Here is a 21,692-nt window from a genome sequence, read left to right on the forward strand (position 1 = left end):
ATATAAGTAACACAGCACCAGTAATATCTGTGGCATAAGTGGCTCAGACAACACTCCAGAGTAAGGCGCAGCTCACAACAAACTACCAGACAAAATATTCCACACAAACTGCAGAAGGAGAGAGTCTAGCTCAAAACACACTACAGAATAAATAACAGCTCCACACAAGTTATCAGTGAATAGAGCATAGCACAAAGCTAGCTACAGATCGAAACAGAAGCAAGAGAAGAGTACACTTTAACACAAACTAAAGAAAATGCAAAGCACAGCACAAAACAAGCCAGAGAGCAGAGTAATTAGTTGAACTAGCTACAAGAAAGAACATATAAACAAGGACAGAGCATAGCTCAACACAAGATACACAAAGAAAAGTGCAGGTGTGCACAAGCTATAGGGGAAGCAAAGAACACCTGAAAAAAATTCTTTACTAATACACAGCACAGCTCAAAACAAGCTATGTATAGAACAGATCGTAGATTACAAAGGGGTACAGAGATAAACAGAGCAGAGCTATACATAATCCACAAAGATAAAACAATGCAATGAGCATCTCAGAGGGGAAGGACACAGATCAACACAAGCTAGAGAGAAGAGCACAGTGCACAACACAAGCTACGCCAGCACTGAGCATCTCTCAACACAACCTACAGAGGACACACAAAGCCGAACATAAGATGAATAATGAACAGAGCTCGGCTAAACTGGAGTGAAAGGAAGGACACAGCACAGGTTCACATTAAAAATATAATGCACAGCTTAACATATGATATAACAAGCATTTGCAATGCAATAGGTATCGCATTCACGCAAGTTTGAGCTATAGACATTGCAAATGACAATGCCTTTTATTTTAGTTTTTAAAAAAGAAATGAAATGGCATTGTCATTTACAATGGCAATAGCTTAAACTCACGTAAATGCGAAACCTAATGCATTGCAAATGCTTGTTTAATAAAGACAGCAAGAAGGTAGGAATGGAGAGGGCGCAAGAGGCAACATAATGAAGAGAAAATAGTGACACGTGCACGGCAACACAAGGTCTGAAACCAGCAGTAAAAGGATACAACTTAACCAATCAAAACACAATGAATCGAAAATGCTCCTAGGGTAGGACAAGAACAAGAATAGGGAGGAAAGTAATGAAAGCAGGAGCAGAGAACTGAACTTTGGCAAGAAAGTCACTGAATGATGAGCAAGGTAAAGACATCAAACCCACCCTGGACCTCTATTGGATACAATTGGTCTGTTGCGAATACACATAACTGATTTAAGTATATTTTAAATTATCTGCCTTGAAAGACACAAAATATGAACAAGTCTTAAAGTATTGTTTGAGTTAGTGGTTTTGAAATCTGTTGGTCTATTGTCAATTTAGCAAGCACTGTGAGTGAATGTGTAAGTAAGCAACTGAATGAGTGAGTGCATGCATAGGAGTATGACTGAGTGTGTGTGAGTCAGAAAGCCAAACAGTCCGTGAGTTGGAGCATTGCTTCTTAACACGGGGTCCCAGGAACCCTGGGGGGCCACAAAACCTACTCAAGTGGTCATGCACAACTTAGAAAGTTAAATAATATTAGCAGATTAATAAAGTGTATATAAATAACGAAGCAAAATGTATGATTGAAAATTGTAAAATGTTACATAAATGTGAAGGAATTAAATTGGTGGCTACAAATTAAGCTAATATCGCCAATTGATTTGTGGGACCAGTGCACGTGCATCAAACAGAATAAACAATGGACAATGAGTGGGCTCAACTGAATTTAGACAAACTCCAACCTTCTAATTAAAATTTTATTTTTTATATATCTATTTTGTGAATTTAATAAAATATTTCATCTGTGTATTTGTTTGATGAAAGCTTGTTTCTGTTTTTCTTGTGTTATTTTTAGAGATTCAAACCATCACAAAATGGTTAGACCGGGGACCTTTGTTTTCAGTAATGACTCAGTGAAAGTCCCCAGATTCAGATAGTGATTTAGTGGGGAGGTTCTAGTTATAATTAAGTGCTGGTCCAGAAAATATTAAGAACCACTGAGTTGGAGGGTGCATGATTTAGAGTGGTTCAGCGAGTAAATGGGTGAGTGAAGGAGTGAGTGTCTGACTGCACATGAATGAGTGTATAGTGTTAAGGGAGTGAGTTAGAGTGGTTGACTGCATAAGAAAGTGAATAATTCAGCTACGTTATGAAGAAGCAACCTCCTTTAGAATGAGAGAAAATGCAGAATCTGAAGTCAACCGTAATTGCAGACCTGTATCACAGAACAAAGACGGAAGAATACTTTTAAAAAAACCTAAACACAACAACAGCCAAACACTTTGGCCTAATTTCTAGTGGCCAAGCTACAGAAAAAGTCTGATGCCTTGTCTGGACAAAGCGAAACACGCGTCGGCTCAGTAGGACTGTACACCTATATAAACAGTCAATTCAAATCTACATTTGATTTTATCAAGTATAAATAAACCATTCTAAAAACACAATAGTCACGTGGATTCTTACTCATTCAATTAAGAGTTGGGAAGTTTACAATCGGATACTCCCAAAACCCACTCAGGCATTCAACTGTTCGGCTAAATTGTAAGAAAACACCGACATTTCTAGCTTGGTATCTTGTGTGCAAGTGTCCTAACAACTGCATATTGCGAGACGAGAAGCTTATGAAATAATCAGTAATGTGTGCTTGTAGAGTAATACAGCAGAACTATTCACACATCACAATTACATATACATGAGTGAGTTTAACAGCGCACAGCATGACATTAGATGCCAGCCCCCTCGAAGACTGGTGCTTAATGACAGGGTTGAAACCTTGCCTTATCGCGTGCCTCGGGGGAGTCGGGGAGGGGCCCTGCGTCAGACTAGACATTTTCATCAGCAGAATGACAGGTTCACGTTACACTGGAAGCGTAGGGCGTCTGAATATTTACACATGCTCGGCTTCTTGCAGGCGGCCCGAGATACGACTCAGTCCCTACACACAAGCACAGCCCCACCCTCACATTCAGCTGCCCCTCGGAGCCCCACACTCACAACACAGGTGCCCCAAGTCCTCACCGGCCCCGCTCAGTGGCAGCTGCCTCTCCCGTCCCAGCCCCATGTATACCACAGAGATACCCCTCCCAGCCCAGCTGAACTTGAAGATAAGGCGCCTCGCCCTGCAAGCACGTCGCTGCCGTGGCAGCACGGAAAGAGTGCCTTACAGCCGTGTGCTTTTCACAAATGTCACTTTACTTGTGCAGCAAAGCATCGCTCGCTGTAAGACCGGCTGCCAGGTGGCACATGGGAAGGCGCCCCCTGCCAGGAACCTCTAAGAAGTTGGCAGTGAAAAACTTTCACACTTACCTTCCTCGCAGAATAGTTTTCAGCCTGGCCCTCACCGCAGAGCCCCGGCTGAATAAAGCAAGCCGTGAGCGTGAACAAAATTGAAAGCGTGGTGGAGCGCGAGAAGAGACGCACGAGTTCACCGCGCCTCTCTCCTATAGCTCGCGTAGAGATGCACGCGTTCACAGCGCGTGTCTCCTAAAGCGCGCAAGCAGCCATTGTCTCCTATGTGTTTGGCAAGCTCGTGCACCCACCTCTCCTGTCGTACTTCGCTAGCTACCCGGCGACTATAAGTCTTGCTTACGCGTGCAGCGCATGCGCTGCATCGATAGGCGAGACCTAAAAAGGGACAAGCAGCATGACCTAAGGAAACACAGAAGCAAGAACTACTGAAGCTAAAGAGAACAAGTGCTCATCAACGATGGAACACTGGAAAAACAACGATAATGCGGCGGAATGGATATGAAGAGAAATTATTTCTAGAAGGAAAATTAAATTAATCCCTCACATGGATATAATTAATGTCCAATTACTTATTCTAATTTTGAAACCAACACCAAAATGTAGTTCTAAAGAGTATTTTTATATATATTTTGAATAGGGCAATACAATTTATATATACCAAACACAACAATACATATATCTGTACATGAACATCATTCCTTGTTACCCTATTTGATATTACGGATATATTGAGATCCCAAACAATGATTATCAATGGCAATCCGTAAAAAAGAAAGATAGCCCTAAGAATAACGCACAAACAAGGGGAAATTTCAACCTTCTGTCTGAATTGGAACGTGCAATCATTTCTTTTCAATTCATTTGAACTTTTGCAGGGCTTCTCCAAATTGTGGAGTCGACGCGTTTCAGCCCATATGTTTTGGGCCTCATCAGGCTGGGGCAAAAGGAAACCTCTTATCAATCCAACTGTCTCAAGGACAGGTCTAGAACAGTGCCTAGAGTACAACTGTCCAGATGTAAATTATTTGTTCCACTCAAATAAATAGTATGGCAGCACTTCCAGGGAAAGTATATAACTTCTTAGGGGCGATACCATTAATTCCCAGGCTCTATATAATAATGTCTCAGTATTTCCTGGTAAGTCGCAGTACTACAACACAATGCGGGGAAGACAGACCGTCTGCACCAGTTCGGCTCAGTCTTGTAAGTCATGTCTGGAAGAGCTGAGCTCACTAGAGCGACAAGGAGAACGGAGCACAGCTTAACGAAAGATATAAAGGGGACAAACAGCAGAACAAAACCTACAGAGAGCGGAGCACAGCTCAACACATGCCTGTATGAGAACAAAGCACAGTTCAGAATAAGGCTCAGCAATGGCTGAAACAGAGGACAGCTAAACACAAGTTACCGAGTAAAGTCAAATAGAAGGAACAGAGGCACAAAAGGAAGGTCAAACGAAGGTAGAGGGGGACAGATCACAACATAAGCTAAACTAAAGATCATCTTAAAGTACCATTAGAGCAGCCTACTAACTGCATGTCGTGGAATTGTATGCAAAGATCTCACCATAGAGGAGCATAACTCACCGGTCTATCATCTCCTGGGGCCCTTGGTCCATACCCATTCCTTCACGCTCCAACATAACGGCATCTAGGAAGGCGTCCTCCCAGAACTGCACCTGGTCCCACAGTGTCGAGCGCTCCTTACCTGTAGAAGGTGGGCAGAAGGAGTCACAGGTTAGGGATATAACTGCCATGTGTGCGCCATCATGAGACCAGACAACTGTCCCATGCCGGCAGCAGTTCCGTTGCATCCTGAGAGTAGTCTTAACGCAGTTCAAGACTCTGAGCAGACTCATTTCAGGAGAGCATTCAGACAGCTTGAGAACAATATCAGCCAAATGCAGGCACATTGAACTGACAAGGTCGTACATAACAAGTGCAGTGAAATACCTCAACAGATGCCCAGTGGTTTCCAGAGCAGACACATACAGCAAGAAACAAGGCACTATCAAGAGCAGGCGCATACCTCAACATAAGTGAGATTTTCCAGTGTAGTCACACACAGCACAAGCCTGCACACTTCCCCCATCAATCATTGAATGGAAAAGGCCAGTACTCATTCCAAAACCTAGCACTCCCTGCCTCTCCGCATCAGGCTATCCCCGTTACTGACCCAATTCAGGAAGGATCTCAAGACCTGGCTCTACGACTGAACCTCCACGCCCAGTCGGACCTGCAGCTCCTAGACCCTCAGGGGTGAGTAGTCGTGCTTAACAAATACTGATTGACTGAGCTGCAGATACATCCCGCAAGAGCAGTCTCACACTGGAACCGATTTTATTAATCAGGACAGGTAAAAGACAGTCCAGACCAGGAGAGAAGTTTTTGCTGAAAGGTTACAAAAAAACAACATTTTGATTCACTGGTCAATTTTTATAACAATCTCCACCCGGGAGAGTTAATAAAAGTGATAAAAGAAATCTTTCTCTCCCTCCAGGAATTAATTAATAAGGCCACTAAAGATGTGGTAATTATTTGGGGTGGCAATTTTAATCAAACCTTGTTCAGGAACAGTGATAATTCAGCCTGTGGTATTATGGATGAGAATGAAAATCCGGTAACTCACTTCCCCCATACTATAATTGGGGACTGCTTGAACGAAACCTTTTGTGGCTTAGACCTAGGTCTGGCAAATGATATGGTGAATCCCTCAGTCCTGCTTATTCCTACTTTCAATGGCAGAGGAAGTTCAAGTATAATAGATTTTATTTGTATCTCTTCGAAAGCTGTATCTCGAGTCCTGAACTTTAAGACCCATGACATCACTATTAGCGATCACTACCCAAACAGCATTATCTTAAAACTCTCGCTGAAGCCAGATAGGCATAATACTATGAGGACCCTTGGGCAAAATGCCTTGATTTTAGATAGGCTTAATGGGTATTCACATAAGTGGGAGAAAGTGGACCCATTGGATATCACCATGAGTGTGGTAAAAAAATTCATGAACAGCGATCGAAAAATGTCTTGATCTGGCCACCTCTAACGAGGATGTTATGACCAACTTTGCGATCGTAACAAAATCAATCAAAGAAGCCCTTTTCGTCAAATTGAAAAACAGAAAGCCCAAAACCAAAGGATGGTCTGAAAGTAGGTGTACTAATGCATATAGAAAACTAAAAGTAGCACTACATAAAACAGAAAGGGATACCCAGGAAATTGCCACTCTTAGAAGGGAGTATAATCGGGTCATAAAATCGAGGAAAGCAGAACTGAAAAAAGATCTATGGGATCAACTCCATAAATCTTAAGAGATAGTGCCGCTTTTTGGGCAGTTGTTAAATCACCTTTACTGTCAGAATCTAGAGATAAGCCTCAAATTCATGTTGCGATAGATGAACAAACATGGGTTGAACATTTTGAGCGGACATTTGGCATCCCCCCCAACATTCAAGAAACACATAATGCACAGGTACTAATCATCGTTGAGTCCAAAATAACTCCATTTCCGATAGCTCTTGATATAACGTACAAAGAAGTGGAGCTCGCATTGATGGTTTTAAAGAATGGAAAGGCCCCAGGTCCTGATGGCGTCCCAATCGATCTTTTTAAACTTAATAAGGATTTAAGGACCTCAATTTTGACCAGAGTCCTACGAGCATCATGTGCTGTAGGGCTTGTGGACTCGTGGTCTCAATCCATTCTTGTTCCCATTTTTAAAAAAGGGACCACCAATTGCCCTCCTTTTACCGTCCTATCTCCCTGCTGGACTCTCTGGGGAAAGTGGCGGGGCGAGTTATCCTAGAGCGACTCCAGCAGTGGGCGGATGATAACAAGATTCTATCGGATATTCAATTTGGCTTCCGTGAAGGTCTTGGTACCACTGACCTAGCCCTCAATTTGTCTCTTTTGATGGGCAAGTACGTAAATGCTAAGGGGGAGCTCTATATATGGCGTATGTCGATTTGTCGGCAGCTTTTGACTGCGTTAGTCATACTAAATTATGGTCCATTTTATTGGACATGGCGGTAGAGCAGCCTCTCGTACATTTTTTGCACGAATTATACTCTGATGCTACAGCCAGAGTGAGGTATGGTGTTGGGGGGGAATTAACAGCGTCATTCGGGGTAGTGAGAGGGGTTAGGCAGGGCTGTGTCCTGGTCCCCTTTCTTTTTACTCTTTATACCAATGGCCTGGAACAGGACATGGTAACAGGGTGCCAGGACCTGCCCACCCTTAACAATCGCCCAATACCGGCCTTACTCTACGCCGATGACGCTGTGATTTTAGGCCGTACCCCCTTAGAACTACATCGTGCTCTTGTGAGATATAGCACTTTTATGGCCAATCTGGACCTGAAAATGAATATTAAAAAAACCTTTGGTATGTCTTCAGGTCCTAGAACCAAGAAAATGAAGGCTATTTTTATTGATAATGTAAAACTTGAGAGTACAAACCCGTATTTGGTAATTGTAATAGATCATAAATGTTCTTGAAGGCAGGCCATTGAGTCGAGGAAATTGCTTTTTAGGAGGGCAACAGTTGCGCTAGTTAATTTCTCAAGGAGATTGGGAATAAGGACCCCCATCAAACTCATCGAGATATATAAGGCTAAATGCGTAGCCATCGCAACATATGGGGCTGGCGTGTGGGGGTACGGGAAGATGGAAGCCTTACAAAAGGCTCAAAATAGTTTTTTAAGGTTTCTCCTCGCTGTCCCACAGGGTACTGCGACCTACTTGTGCCACTTGGAACTAGGTCTGTCGCACAAGTTACTTACCTTCGGTAACAATATATCTGTAAGAAACAGTAGCTAGTATTAGATTCCTTACCTTAGAATACCCCCAGGCGTCAGACTGGATCCGGAAACTTTTGCGTAGCAGTACCCTTGCGCGTCGGTAGGCGTCGTCTGCGGCTCCGCGTCCGGCGTCGTTGGCGCCGGAATGAGGTCGCTGGAGTACTTAGACACCGCCCTCGCGCGCGGACGTCAGTTCTTATACACAGCTTTTCCGGGCCAGAAAACGCGGAGCCACGATAAAAACCAAGACTAGTGCCATAAAAACTAGGGCCCTGAAAGGGGTTGACCTTAACCCTAGATATCTGTTCGCAGAACGGGGAGGATGGGTGGGGCGGTAAGGAATCTAATACTAACTACTGTTTCTTACAGATATATCGTTACCGAAGGTAAGTAACTTGTGCATCTGAAAGAAACAGGTTAGTATTAGATTCCTTATCTTAGAATAGTTACCCCAGCAATACCAACCCCGGTGGTGGGTCTGCGAACCAATAATCACACCAGAAAGTCCTGGCGAACGGAACGGCCGAAAAAGTCATCTCTCCGGACTCGTCTTGCGAACGTGTGCAGTGAGGCCCACGTAGCTGCCTGATAGATGTCCTGCAAGGGGACTCCCCGGCCCAAGGCAGTAGTAGCCGCCGTGGCCCTTGTGGAATGGGCACGAAGCCCCACAGGAGGCTCCTTTCGAGCCAAAGAGTAACAAGCCTTGATGCACAAGACGACCCATCGAGAAATGGTTCGTTTGTGCACCGCCCGACCCTTCTTAGCGCCCACATAACGAACAAAGAGTTGGACATCCACCCGGAACTGGCGTGTGCGATCCAGATAGAATGAGCGCGAGTTTTGGGTCCAGATGGTGGAGCTTCTCTTCCTCTTTCGAGGGATGCGGAGGCGGAAAGAAGGTGGGCAAAGTGATGGACTGCCCGATGTGGAAGGCTGTGACTACCTTGGGCAGGAAAGAGGGTCGCGTCCGCAACACAACTTTGTCCGGATGGACTGAAAGGAAAAGAGGTTTAGAAGAAAGGGCCTGGAGCTCACTCACTCTCCTGGCAGAGGTGATGGCAACCAGGAAGGCGGTCTTCAGAGTGAGGAGACGTAGAGGACAGTTTTGAAGTGGCTCAAAGGGAGCGCACATCAGAAAAGTGAGAACAAGGTTCAAGTCCCACTGAGGCATCACGAAAGGAACTGGAGGAAACATATGAGTGATGCCCTTCAAAAACCTATTTACAACCAGGGACTTGAACAAAGAGGGCTGATCAGGTAGCCTTAAGAAGGCGGAAATGGCCGAGAGGTAGCCCTTCAGAGTGCCCAGAGCAGAGCCCTGTTGGGCTAGAGAAAGAAGAAAGAGGACAACCTCTGAAAGAGGGGCAGAAAGGGGATCCACAGCATTTGCTGTGCACCATGCCACAAACTTGTTCCACCTGCATGCGTAAACTGATTTTGTGGAGGGACGCCTGGCTGCCAGAATGACATCACAGACTTCAGGAGGCAAGTCAAATGGCCTCAACTGCCGCCGCTTAATCTCCACGCATGTAAGTGGAGACTGGACAGGTTCGGGTGGAGGATCGTCCCCTGCTGCTGCGACAGAAGGTCCTCCTGAAGGGGCAGACGAATCGGGGGATCGACAGACATGCTGAGTAGCTCGGGATACCAGAACCTCCGTGCCCAGTCCGGAGCCACAAGGATGACTTGGGCCCGGTCGCGTCTGATCTTCTTCAGCACTCTGGGCAGAAGTGGCATAGGCGTACAACAGACCGCAACTCCACTCGCGACGAAAAGCGTCCCCGAGCGAGTGCCGCCTTGGAAATTCCAACGAGCAGAACTGATGACATTGCGCCTTCTCTTCTGTGGCAAATAGATCTAACCAAGGCTCTCCCCACTGCTGAAAGAGGCCTTGCGCCACGTCCGAGTTCAGATGCCATTCGTGATCCATCATGCACTGACGGCTGAATTCGTCCGCCCTGGCGATCAGGGAACCTGCCAGGTGTTGAACCACCAGGGTCACGCCCTGATGTTCCAGCCACTGCCAGAGGCGCAGAGCCTCCTGGCATAGTGTCCACGACCCCACCCCGCCCTGCTTGTTGCAGTACCACATGGCGGTGGTGATGTCAGTGATCACCTGCACTACACTCCCCCGGACAGAGAGGATGAATGCCTACAGTGCAAGTCGAATCGCCCGCAGCTCCAGAAGGTTGATATGGAGCCGGGACTCCGCCGGAGACCAGAGGCCTCTGATCTCCGCCTCTCCCATGTGGCCTCCCCAACCCTGGAGGGACGCGTCCGTCACAACTACGTGCTCCGGTTGGGGTAGGAAGAGGGATCTGCCGCTGACCCAATCGCGGTCCGTGAGCCACCACTGCAACTGTCTTGCAGTGCCCTCCAAGATCAAGACATGGTCGGACAAGTTGCCCTGATGCTGGGCCCACTGAAACTTCAGGTCCCACTGCAGAGCCCGCATCCGTCACCGGGCGTGATGCACCAGAAGGATGCAGGAGGCCATCAGCCCCAGAAGCCGCAGCGTCAACCTGACCGGGACTCGGTATAAAGGCTGAATGATCGGAATCAGAGCCTGAATATTCCGAGCCCGCAGTTTGGGAGGATAAACACGAAACTGCGCCGAGTCTAGAACCGCTCCGATGAAGAGGAGCTTCTGAGAGGGAAACAGGTGCGACTTCGGCACATTGATGGAGAACCCCAGCAGGTGCAGGAGGTCGGCCGTAGTCTGGAGGTGGCTGGCGACTGTCTGGGGCGAGCCCGCCTTCAACAACCAGTCGTCGAGGTAGGGGAAGACTGACACCCCTAACCTGCACAGATGAGCTGTGATCACCGCCATCACTTTCGTGAACACCCGTGGGGCGCTGGTAAGGCCAAAGGGGAGCACTGTAAACTGAAAGTGCTCATGGCCAACCGTGAACCGCAGGTAGCGCCGGCAGAACGGGGATGTGGAAAAAAGCATCCTGCAAGTCCAACGCTACCATCCAGTCACATGGGCCCAGGGCAGCTAAGACCTGAGCCAGTGTCAGCATCTTGAACCTCTTCTTCCGGAGGAAGCCGTTGACGTTCTGCAGGTCCAAGATAGGGCATAGGCCCCCTTTGCCTTTCTTGGGAAAACAGAAAGTAGTGGGAGTAACAAACACACCCTACTTCTGGCCCAGGAACGCGCTCGATGGCCCGCTTGGCCAAGCGGGCCGGAACTACCTCTCGTAGAAGATTCAAGTGATCCCCGACACGCGGTGGTATTGCGGTGGCATGGCTGGAGGGGTCCCCTCTAAGGGGAGGGAGTAGCCCCTTCGGACGATTTGTAGCACCCACCTGTCCGACGTGATGTCGCACCAGTGGAGGAGGTGATGGCGAACCCTGCCCCCACTGGCGTCTCGTGGGCCTGAAAGCTCGGACTAGGAAGGCTTTGAGGCAGATGCTGCAGGGGTGGATGTGGACTGGCCGCGCCGTTGTCCCAGGGCACCGCCACAGCGATTACCACGTCCGCCACCACGCTGGATGTTAGTCTGCGGCCCGTAGCTGGCAGGACGTGTGGGGCGCCCCTTCCTTGCCACGAAAGGGGTGAAAGGCAGCAGATTGCTGGCGTGGGGCCGACAGGCCCAAGGACTTGGCCGTAGCCCTTGAGTCCTTAAAGAGCTCAAGCGCACTGTCTGCCTTGTCGCCAAAGAGGCGACGGCGATCAAACGGCATGTCCATAAGGGTGTTTTGGACATCAGCCGAAAAGTTGGCGGACCTCAGCCAAGCGTGGCGTCTAATCGCCACCGTAGTTGCCATCGCTCTACCCAGCGAGTCCTTGGTATCCAGTCACATCTGATGGAGTACCGTGCCGCATCGCGACCCTCCGCAAGGGCTTGGGCGAGTTTAGTCCGGGCCTCCTCCGGACATTGTGGCAGCACGTCCGCGACCGTGTCCCACAGAGAGTGGGTATAACGGCCCAAGAGGCACGCGGTGTTGACTGACCGCAACCCCAAACTCAGGGAGAAGAATATCTTCTTGCCATATTGTTCGTACCTCTTGCATTCCCGATCGGGGGAGCCGTCGGGAATGCGGTCTGGGAGTTAGAGGCCTGTATGACCAGGCTCTCGGGGGTGTGGTTGGTGGACAGGAAGCAAGGGTCGCCCGGAGCCAGGCGGTGGCGTCTGGCCACGTTCCTATCTACAGGAGGACCTGTAGCGGGCCTGGACCAGGTGCCCAGAAGAACGTCAGACAAGGCTTCATTAAAAGGCAACAGAGGCTCTGAAGAGCTTGCTTGCGGTGTAAGGACCTCAGTGAAGAGGTTAGTCCTCACGGCCGCGACGGGGAGTTCAAGGGATAAGGCCTTGGCCGCCCGCGTCAACACCACACTATAGGCTGCCCCCTCCTCCGTAGCCACGGTAGGAGGTGAGAAAAAACCAGTGTCTGGCGAAGTGTCCAGACCACTGGCGTCCCCAAGCTCACCTGTCCAGTACTGATAAGACTGGCACTCCCGTGCCAGAGTGTCCTCAGACCCCTCCCAATCCTCCTCGCCACCCATCCCCTGGTATGCAGGGTCAAATGATGGGGCCGGATCATAGAAGTCAAAATCTCCCATCAGTGTCGAAAGCGGCGCCGGACCCGGATCGAGGGGGGACTGGGTACGGCGTCGACCGTGCTCGGTGCCGGGGGAGACACCCTAGCAGCCGGCGCCGGCGAGGTCGTAAGGTCGACCGGCGATGACCCGGATCCGGGCCTGGATCCGGCAGGGCCCTGTGGCGTCGGGACCGAGGTCGCCGACAGCGCCGGGGCCGAAGCACCAGAGGACGCCGGGGCTGAAGCACCCGGCCCGCTTGGGCTCCCAGTCGGGGCCGCTGGGCCCGAAGGCGCAGCGGAACCCGACCTCGGAGTGAGCGACCTCATTGCAGAGAGGAAAGCGTCCATCTCCTCCGGCGTCGCATTCTGCCCAGGGACCGGCGGGTATAGAGCAGGCTGCCACGCCTGCGGCTCCGGCGGAGCCGCATGGGCGGTGTCACTCGAAACCGCCCATGTCGCGCGAGCGTCGGGGGGAGTCGGAAGAGCGATGTCGTCTCTTCGACTTCTTGTGTCTCTTACCTGAGGACTTGGAGCTCGAGGAGTGGTGTCGATCCTCCGAGCCGTGATGACTCCGGCCCCGTGAACGGTTCCTCGACCTCCGTCCGGACCGGGACCTCGAACGACGTGGGGCCGACTGCCGGAGCTCGAGGCGCTAGCGGGACCGCTCCCGCCTAGCCTTCGATGTCAAGGCCCGGCAGTCGGGGCACGACTTGTCATTGTGGTTGGGCCCCAGGCAATGAAGACACAGGCGTTGGAGGTTTAAACCCAGGCAGGTTGCAGTCGACGCAGGGTTTAAACCCGGGCATCCTTACCGGCACAGTCGGAGTCGTTCAACTTCGAAAAATAGGATCAAAAAGATCAAAAGTTTAGTCAAAAAATGACTAACGGGTACCACTATTCCCGGATCAGCGCTTGCTGGTGCGGAAAAAATAGGAAGTGACGTCAGCGCGTGAGGGCGGCGTCTAAGTACTCCGGTGACGTCGTTCCGGCGCCAACGACGCCAGACGCGGAGCCGCAGACGACGCCTACCGACGCACAAGGGTACTGCTTTGCCAAAGTTTCCGGATCCAGCCTGACGCCTGAGGATATTTTAAGGTAAGGAAGCTAATACTAACCTGTTTCTTTCAGATTCATTTGATTGACCTAGTTAAAATCCAACCCCTCCCCCTATGGCACCGAATTTGGTCATCAAAGGGTTTATTCAGGACTGTATTTCTCTAGAGAACGCTCACAAGATTGGATGGATAGCCTACATTAAAAACTTCTTGTATGATTTGGGTATGGCACAATATTATCATTCTCCCATTATAATCTCAGAACTCTCTAGAAAAGCGTTCAAAAAACACTGCTTGACGCACCTAGAATACCTGCGGCTGACTAATGAGGCCAGTAAAATAACAGTCCAACACGTTATTAATCCAAACAACCTTGACCATTCAACCCTATTTAACTTTCAATCTTTCCAGTTATGAAAGATTTTTATTAACGCGGTTCAGGTTGGATATTTTCCACCGTTTGGTCACTTTCCCAACAACTAACGATTTGGCAAAGAATTTACAAACATGCCCCTGTGATGATGTCTCTGCCCAATCCTCAATCCACGCAATCCTGTTCTGTAAGTTTTACTGTGAACCAAGGAAACGATGGCTTATGCCGATTTTAAAAACCATGGGTTTTCGAAGGTGCCGCCCGGCATTTCTCTCTCTCCAATTTTTGGATGAAGAGTGTTCTGCTAAAGTCTTAGCTACATTTCTGAAGTTTGTCATCAGACACAGGCCAAATTTAGATTAAGCTGCAAATATTATATGATTATACTCACTTCTATTCACTGTATTGCTTATGATGTTTGAGACTGTTTTTAACGGTTTCTATCCTCGCATTTTATAAATTGTGAAAATTGTGATAGTTGTAAATTGATTTTTTAATTGTGCTCTACTAGAAGAACACATTTTAAATTTTAAATGTTTTCACTTGTGTAAATTTTCAAATGTACTTTTATGGTTTTTCAAACAGATGAAAGCCGAATTAAGGACTATTTGATTTGATTTGCATTTGATTCACTCCAGGATAAGCCTTCGTGCCCTACTGGGAACAGATGCTGGAGCTTCAGTGTTCCCAGTGATATTAAAAAAGAGGAGACCTTTCACCAGGAGCTTGGGCCAAAAGGTATCACGAGAGTGAGTGATGTACAGTGGAATACAGCTGAGGGGACCACAGCAGCAACATGTCCTGCCTGCACCAGCAAGTTCTAGCTTTCCTGTGTTTCATAAAATCAAATACTTTAAATGATATTCTGTTGACAAGTGAGGAATCCCACTCAAATGTTTCAAAGAGTATTCAAAGTTAACTTTAAGTGTATGAAAGATACCAGTTTCTTGTATCAGGTCAAAATGGGGGCCAGGACCGCAGAGGTTGGTGCGTGAATCCCCCGCAACTCTTGAAGAGTCCTTGAGCACCAAAGGGCTTGCATGCCTGATTGTCTGGACGACTGTGGGAGCAGCCCAGACACAGGCCTCCAAGATGGCGACCACGAATTAATCTGCCACTGTACCAACCCCGGAATTGAGATTGCGTTGCGGCAACCTGAGATTCGTTTATTCTTTTTGTCGTGAAGAACTCTACGTAAGGGATCCAGATACTCCGCAAAAGAACAGGAAGATCGTTAAGTCTAAAGTCAACAATAAGGACTCCGACACCAGTCTCTAGATGTTCTGCAGCTGTGCGCATGAAATGCTGAACACGTAACGTCTTGGAGCATCCACTGTGACAGTCCAATAATTACAGGGGGCACTTCCAGGTCTGGGCTTCCAGCACAGCAAGAGAGGCAGAAAAGCCTAAGTGCAGATGCAGCCAAACAACGGGCCCATTCCTAAATGGAAAACCAACTAACCAGGGCAATAAGTCTTTGATCACAAAAAACCTTAGTGTCGACTACAAAAATAGTGGCAAAGGACAGTTGTGCAAAGACTTCTTTGTGTGTAAACTTGAAGAATGTTTCCTGCAAGAAGGTAACACAGTATAAAAGCAAGTTTTGCTTGTAGAAGCAGCCTTAGAGCAAGCAGCTAGCAATGCAGGACCTAACTCCACTACATCCACTGCAGAGGCAGTTGGATCTGCTAAAATGTCTAACCTAAAAACATGAAATGAAATAATTCGTACTTGTATAGCGCACTTATACCCTGAGGTGTCTTGGCACTGTACGCATACCACTGTGGAACCCTTCCTGGCTTTTCCCTGTGAAATGTCCACTCCTGGGCACCCCCTAGGTGAAGCCAGGCATCCCAGCGCTGTTGGGGCCGTTGTGGTGATTAAGCAAGCTATTGCCCTGAGTTGCAGAGTGGGACCCATGATTAGAGTAGGCACCGAGGCGAGAATTATCAGGACCGAGGAAATTGAGACCAAGACCCGTCGAGGCGGGAATTGAACCCTGGTCCCGGGCCAGACCTCTGCCTCAGGGTCTGCCGCTCTAATCGGTGAGCCACACTTCTCCAGTCTGCCGCTCTAACCATTGAGCCACACTTCTCCAGTCTGCCGCTCTAACCATTGAGCCGCACTTCTCCAGTCTGCCGCTCTAACCATTGAGCCACACTTCTCCACATGACAGCGTCAAAACTAGGGCTTTGCTGCTTTATTTAGTTCCACTGGCAACATCCAACACTACAACCTCATTATTCAAAACCATGTTCTGTTGTCTTAATAGTGTTAACTTTATGTGTTATGTGTATTTGCAAACTGCATTGTTACTCAATGTGTGTGCGCTGTTGCTAGAGTGTGTGCGCCTAGCTCTTCCAACAGCAGGGACGTTTATTGAAAAGCCAGGTCTTCAGCTTCTTGCAGAATTCAAGAGGGGACGGGGAGGCGGCTCTGGTGTGGAGGAAGGAGCAGATCCTGCGGAAAGCGGCTCCTTGGATGCCATTCTCACGCAGCCGCATTATGAGGAAGGGTTGTGAGATCGTGTCAGATGCTGCAGAGAGGACCAGGAGAATGAGGGCGGCTGCGTCCTTGGTCATACGGATGTAGCCTGCGACGCATTGAGTGCTGTTTCTGTACAGTGGTTGGGCCTGAATCCAGACTTTGTGGTGTTCTAACAAAGAGCTTGGCCAAAGCACCAACAAGTGACCAAGACTTGCTTCATCTGAGTCGGATCCTCCTGACACTTAGGCGAGGTGAGACTTCCTCGATGCTTGGCACCTCATACAAAGCACTACAAGTCCAGAAGGAGTTCTCCTTGCTTGACATTCCAGTGAAAAGTACCACCCTCTGGGCCAATCACCCCTGCAAGTTGAGTGCTGAAGTCAATGTGAAAGCGAAGGTGAAGGAATTCACCTTTGCTCTGGCCCGCCTGTCCCAAGCACAACACAAAACACAACCTCCAGGTTTGGTGGAGGGGAGTACAAGTTTCAGACATCTGTTCTACTAGGTGGGAGAACTGTTCTCTAAATGAGAGGAGGTCAATCACAAGATACTCGGCACAAAATGTAAATATAAATTTCATAGCAAAACGATTCTCGTGTGGTAGGTGAAGAGTGTTTACTCTCCATAAAAAGATTGTATTCAGGGTTCCAGTGAGTGTGTGATCATCAAAACCATTTCACGCTTCTACTAGGTGGTCCGTCCAATAAGACAGATGGAACCTTTACAGCAACATAAGCACAAGGTTCACCAAGACACAGCAGAAGGAGTTTCCTTAACTGAGGAGTATGTAAGAAAAGAATATAAACTGCTTTGGAAAATCCATTGTCCTTAAAACAGCAAATTGATTAGGTTTATGAATTATCTTCTTTGTTCATTAATCAGAGGTGCATGACAGTGGAAAGAACATATTCCATTAAAAAAATACACTATCAAAGCAAAGACATGGTCCTGGCAGAGGTGAAACACCACCCCAGTCTCAGGGCATTTCACAAACCACTAGATGAATCACAGCGTGATTGATGGTCTTCAGACCCCTACTGCAGGTTTACACAGTGAGAAGTCAATCACACACCACTACAGGGCTGAAGAAATAGCACAAACCACCAGAGTGTTCACACAAGTTACGAACAAAGAGGCTAAGCACATGTTTGAAGCCGCTGCTATGCTATTCTTTCCGAGAGGCCTCGCACACCTTAGCTTCAGCCGCAGAGACAAGTGACTACTGCAACAATAATATCAATGAACTCCCTCGCCCACCCACCACGGGACCCTTCACACAGATGTCTCCTACCCACCCTCATCTGCATCGTTCCTCACTAAGCATGAGATCGGGACACCCACCTTGCATCCCAGCAAGCATGAACACAAACATAGCAGAGCGTGCAAACTGAGCAGGAGAGAATGTATCCAACAACGGAACAAGAGGTAACAACACACTGAGTGCAAAGGAGTCACTGCAAATGAAAGAGTAAGACACCTGCTGCACCAACTAGGAGCACAGTGGTGCAGCCAAGGATGGAATGAAAAGTATCCACACAAAGAGGAAAGAGACCAATGCACTACACGTGATAACAGTAACAGAAGGAAGGCGATGCATTACAATTTAAGGGAAGAGGCACACAAGGAAAGACAATGCAGCAAGCTCAAAAAATCAACAATGAAAAACACAGCAAAGGCAGTAATGCATGCATTTCTAGTCCAACAAATGTGTAAGAGACTTACAAGCAAACTGTGGATACACACGGAAAAAATAGGCAAGCATAGAGGAAAGGGAACACCAGCAAAGAAAGCAAGAAATAAACAAGTTACTTACCTTGGGTACCACTTTTTCCTGGTGTATACTGCATCTGATCGCAGATTCCATACTTTTAGAATATCCCCAGGAGCCAGATGGGATCCGTATATTTTCTCAGCGGTGCTTTCACATGCTCTTAGGCGGCACAGTGCAGCTCCACACTGGCTTCCTTCTGCCATGGCGGAAAGCGAGTGCAGCTGCAAATTAGCACCAGCCCTGTGTGCCAGTGTCAGTTCCTTGCTTGACTCTGCGCGTATCGGACGCACAAAACAGTTGTCTGTACCAATGTGTAGACCTCCAATTTGGGTGGTTTTTAGATGGCAAAAAAGAGACTACTCCAAATATTGGGGAGGTGGTGAGCGCAGTAGGAAATCTGGTGTTAGAGAGAGTATCAACATAAAGAGCGTTAGCAAACGTAAAAAAGTTGTTTTTCTAATGGATGGATAGTTTTAACTAGCAATTTCTCACCTTTAGAACAGATACCAAACCATACCTCCCAAAGATGGATAGTCTGTGGAGTGGGCTCAAACGGAAAAGTCTTGCAGGACAGAATGGGGAAAATGCCCTTCCTGTCAGACCTGGCTGGCAAGGCAGTAGTACTTTGTAAACGTGTTCACCGATGTCCGCATCGCAGTCTGACAGATGTCCAGGACAGGCCAACATAGTGGTGGCAGCCTTAGCCCTGTTGGAATGGGCTCTCGGACCCCACCAGAGACCGTTTTGGTGCAAACGATGCAGAACCTCCATTTGGGATCTAGCCGATTAAGTCTCTCATCCTCTTCCGAGGGGTAAGGTGGGACAAAGAATACTGCAAGAATGATGGATGCTTCAATGTGAAAAAGAGTCACAACATTTGGCAAGAAGGCCGTCCGGATCCTCAGACCAGTCTGTGCTGGAAAATAAGAGGTGTAGGGCAGTTGCACTGAAAGGGCCTGAAGTCCACTCACATGAAGTGATCACATTGAGGAGAACAGTCTTGAGAGGCAGAAGAAGCAAAAAGCATCGGTGAACTGGTTCGAAGGGGGTGAACATGAGGAACATCAGTACCAAGCTAAGCTCCCAATGTGAAGTCACAAACGGTTTGGGAGGGAACATGTGAATCAAACCTTTAAAAAAACACATTACAGATGATTTAAACAAAAGACGGTTGGTTCAGCAAACACAAACTGTCCGAAAGGGCAGACAAATAATCTTTAATAGTGTCCATGGAAAGACCTTGCTCAACCAACAGCAAAACATCTGACATTTTGACCAACAAGGGGTCTGTGCTGTGAAGTCCACACCAGACAACACATTTGTACTAACACCCAACGTAAACCACCTTTTTATAGGAATGCCCGGCAAAGAGGATCACGTCCATAACCTCAGGTGGTAGATTCAATGCAGGCAACGGCTGCTTCTCAAGCTCCGCCCATGGCACCAGAGGCTGGTAGCCTGACAGAAGGACAGACCGTCATATTCAGGAGGTTTGAGTACCACACTCTCCTGGCCTAATCCTAAAACATTAGAATAACTCGGGTCCGATTGTTCCTCACCTCCTACAGAACTGTGGGCAGGAGGGGCGGAAACGTGTACAGAAGTACTCTGCTCCACTCTAGCCTGAATGTATCTCCTAAAGAGCTTTTTTAGGATCTCCAAACATGGGGACACTGCATGCTCATCTGTAGCAAAAATATCCAGCCAGGGTTCTGCACACTGTCGAAGATGCCCCGTGACATCTTGGGGTGCAACCGCAATTCGTGATCCGCCAGGCGCTGACGGCTGAACTTGTCCGCCAAGACAATTGAATATCCCGACTGGTGGTTCATGTTCAGGGTGATGCCCGGACACTATGCCAAATCCAGAGGAACAAAGTGTCTTGGCACATGACCAAGGAGGACCACGGAAGACAACGCGGGAACTCCAACTATATATAAACGGGAGATACACTCTAACCACTCTTTTCCCATCGGTCGGCGTATCAAGTGTGGCTAGCGAGACAGAACCCCCAATGAGGCTCTTTCATATAAATACGAAGGTAAGCTGAACTTACCAATAGGAATTGTTGATCTAGGATACCATCGTGGCTGTTCTAAACCTGAACAACAACCGTTGTTATAAGAGCTAACCTACCATTAAAATCTTAGAATTAGGCTTGGTGAACAGGTACTTTCGTCATATTAGTAGTTCTTTTTGTCTATTCTCCCCTTTTAAGGATACTCATCCATACAGCGGGGAAAAAAATATAAGTGTTGCTGAGACCTTTGTATAACATAAAGCCGTGCTGTTTACATCTATAACTGATTGTCTACCATTTTTTTCGTGTAAGTACTATAATTCCATTGTTTTTCTCCATATGATCCAAACATCGGTTTGCGTATCTGAGAAATTACACTAGGTCTAATCGGCTTTAGACATAGTTATGTCACCTGCTGATAACCTGTGTGCCAATATTCCCTGAATAATGGATTTTCTCTAAAGTATGTTGTTGGACTTTGCCCTTTTCACGGAAATTTTTCGCTTTTTGCTTCCCCTAATTCTGGGAGTCCCCCATTGTAATGTAGTTGTATAGGCCCTGTGAGGTTAAAATGCCCTGGGCTATGTCAAAATCAATGCTAAGGTGTGTAGGAAGGTAGATCCCGGACTATGGTTGCCCCCAACTTTTTGCCTGGTGTTTTGCTGGTTTTCTGACTTAGTTGACCTGGGGCCCTGCTATTCAGGACCCCAGGCCTACTGCTCTCTCTGTAAAATGGATTCCATGTACCTTAGGTACATATCTAATTGGATACTGAGGCACCTTATCAGTCCCTGTACAGTGTACCTTAGGTACCCAGGGCGTGGGTGTACCCAGGGCCTACCAGGGGCTGCAGCATGTATTATGCCACCCCTGGCTGGCCATCCAAATCTGACACAACTGGCTGCACGACAGCTGGGGCAAGGTGGTGTAATCACCCTTTGCTTTAGATATAGTATACCTATATCTAAACCTAAATGGACACACAGATCTCCTATCAGTCACTCCTATGGCAGGCCTTGACAATCCGGAAGGCAGGGTGCTTGGAATCGTGTGAGATAGTGCTCTGGCATGAGCTGAGCCTGTCTGCGGCTTTCGGGATCTATCCCTTAGTCGTTTCCATGATATCGCATACCATATACTCTTAAGTGCATTATAATCCTCGCGGTTATATGCCAACTCTGGTATCGCTTTATCAAAACATGTCGAGTAAGGTGTCCTACGAATTGGAATACTAACCCCTCGCCAATTCTGGCGACGGGGTTAGCATTCCACCCTTCTAGAGGGACACGACATGTATGTAACCTATAACCCCGGTTAAAGTCAGACAGAGCCTTAGCTCCACAAAATGGATGCTGC

The 21,692-nt window shown here is 47.9% G+C and overlaps 1 protein-coding gene across 11 annotated transcripts in view; it reads right to left on the reverse strand.

Annotated features, from left to right (window-relative positions):
- Positions 1–21,692, reverse strand: part of MADD (MAP kinase activating death domain) — an 853,817-nt gene that overhangs the window by 435,894 nt on the left and 396,231 nt on the right. For all 11 annotated transcript variants that reach the window (XM_078684455.1, XM_078684462.1, XM_078684460.1 and 8 more), the window contains one exon: positions 4,872–4,992. In XM_078684455.1, the coding sequence (XP_078540581.1) occupies positions 4,872–4,992 (121 nt within the window). The remainder of the gene's footprint in view (positions 1–4,871; positions 4,993–21,692) is intronic.

The sequence above is a fragment of the Lissotriton helveticus genome, chromosome 3_2, assembly GCF_964261635.1.
Source record: "Lissotriton helveticus chromosome 3_2, aLisHel1.1, whole genome shotgun sequence".
In the NCBI taxonomy this organism is placed as follows: domain Eukaryota; kingdom Metazoa; phylum Chordata; class Amphibia; order Caudata; family Salamandridae; genus Lissotriton; species Lissotriton helveticus.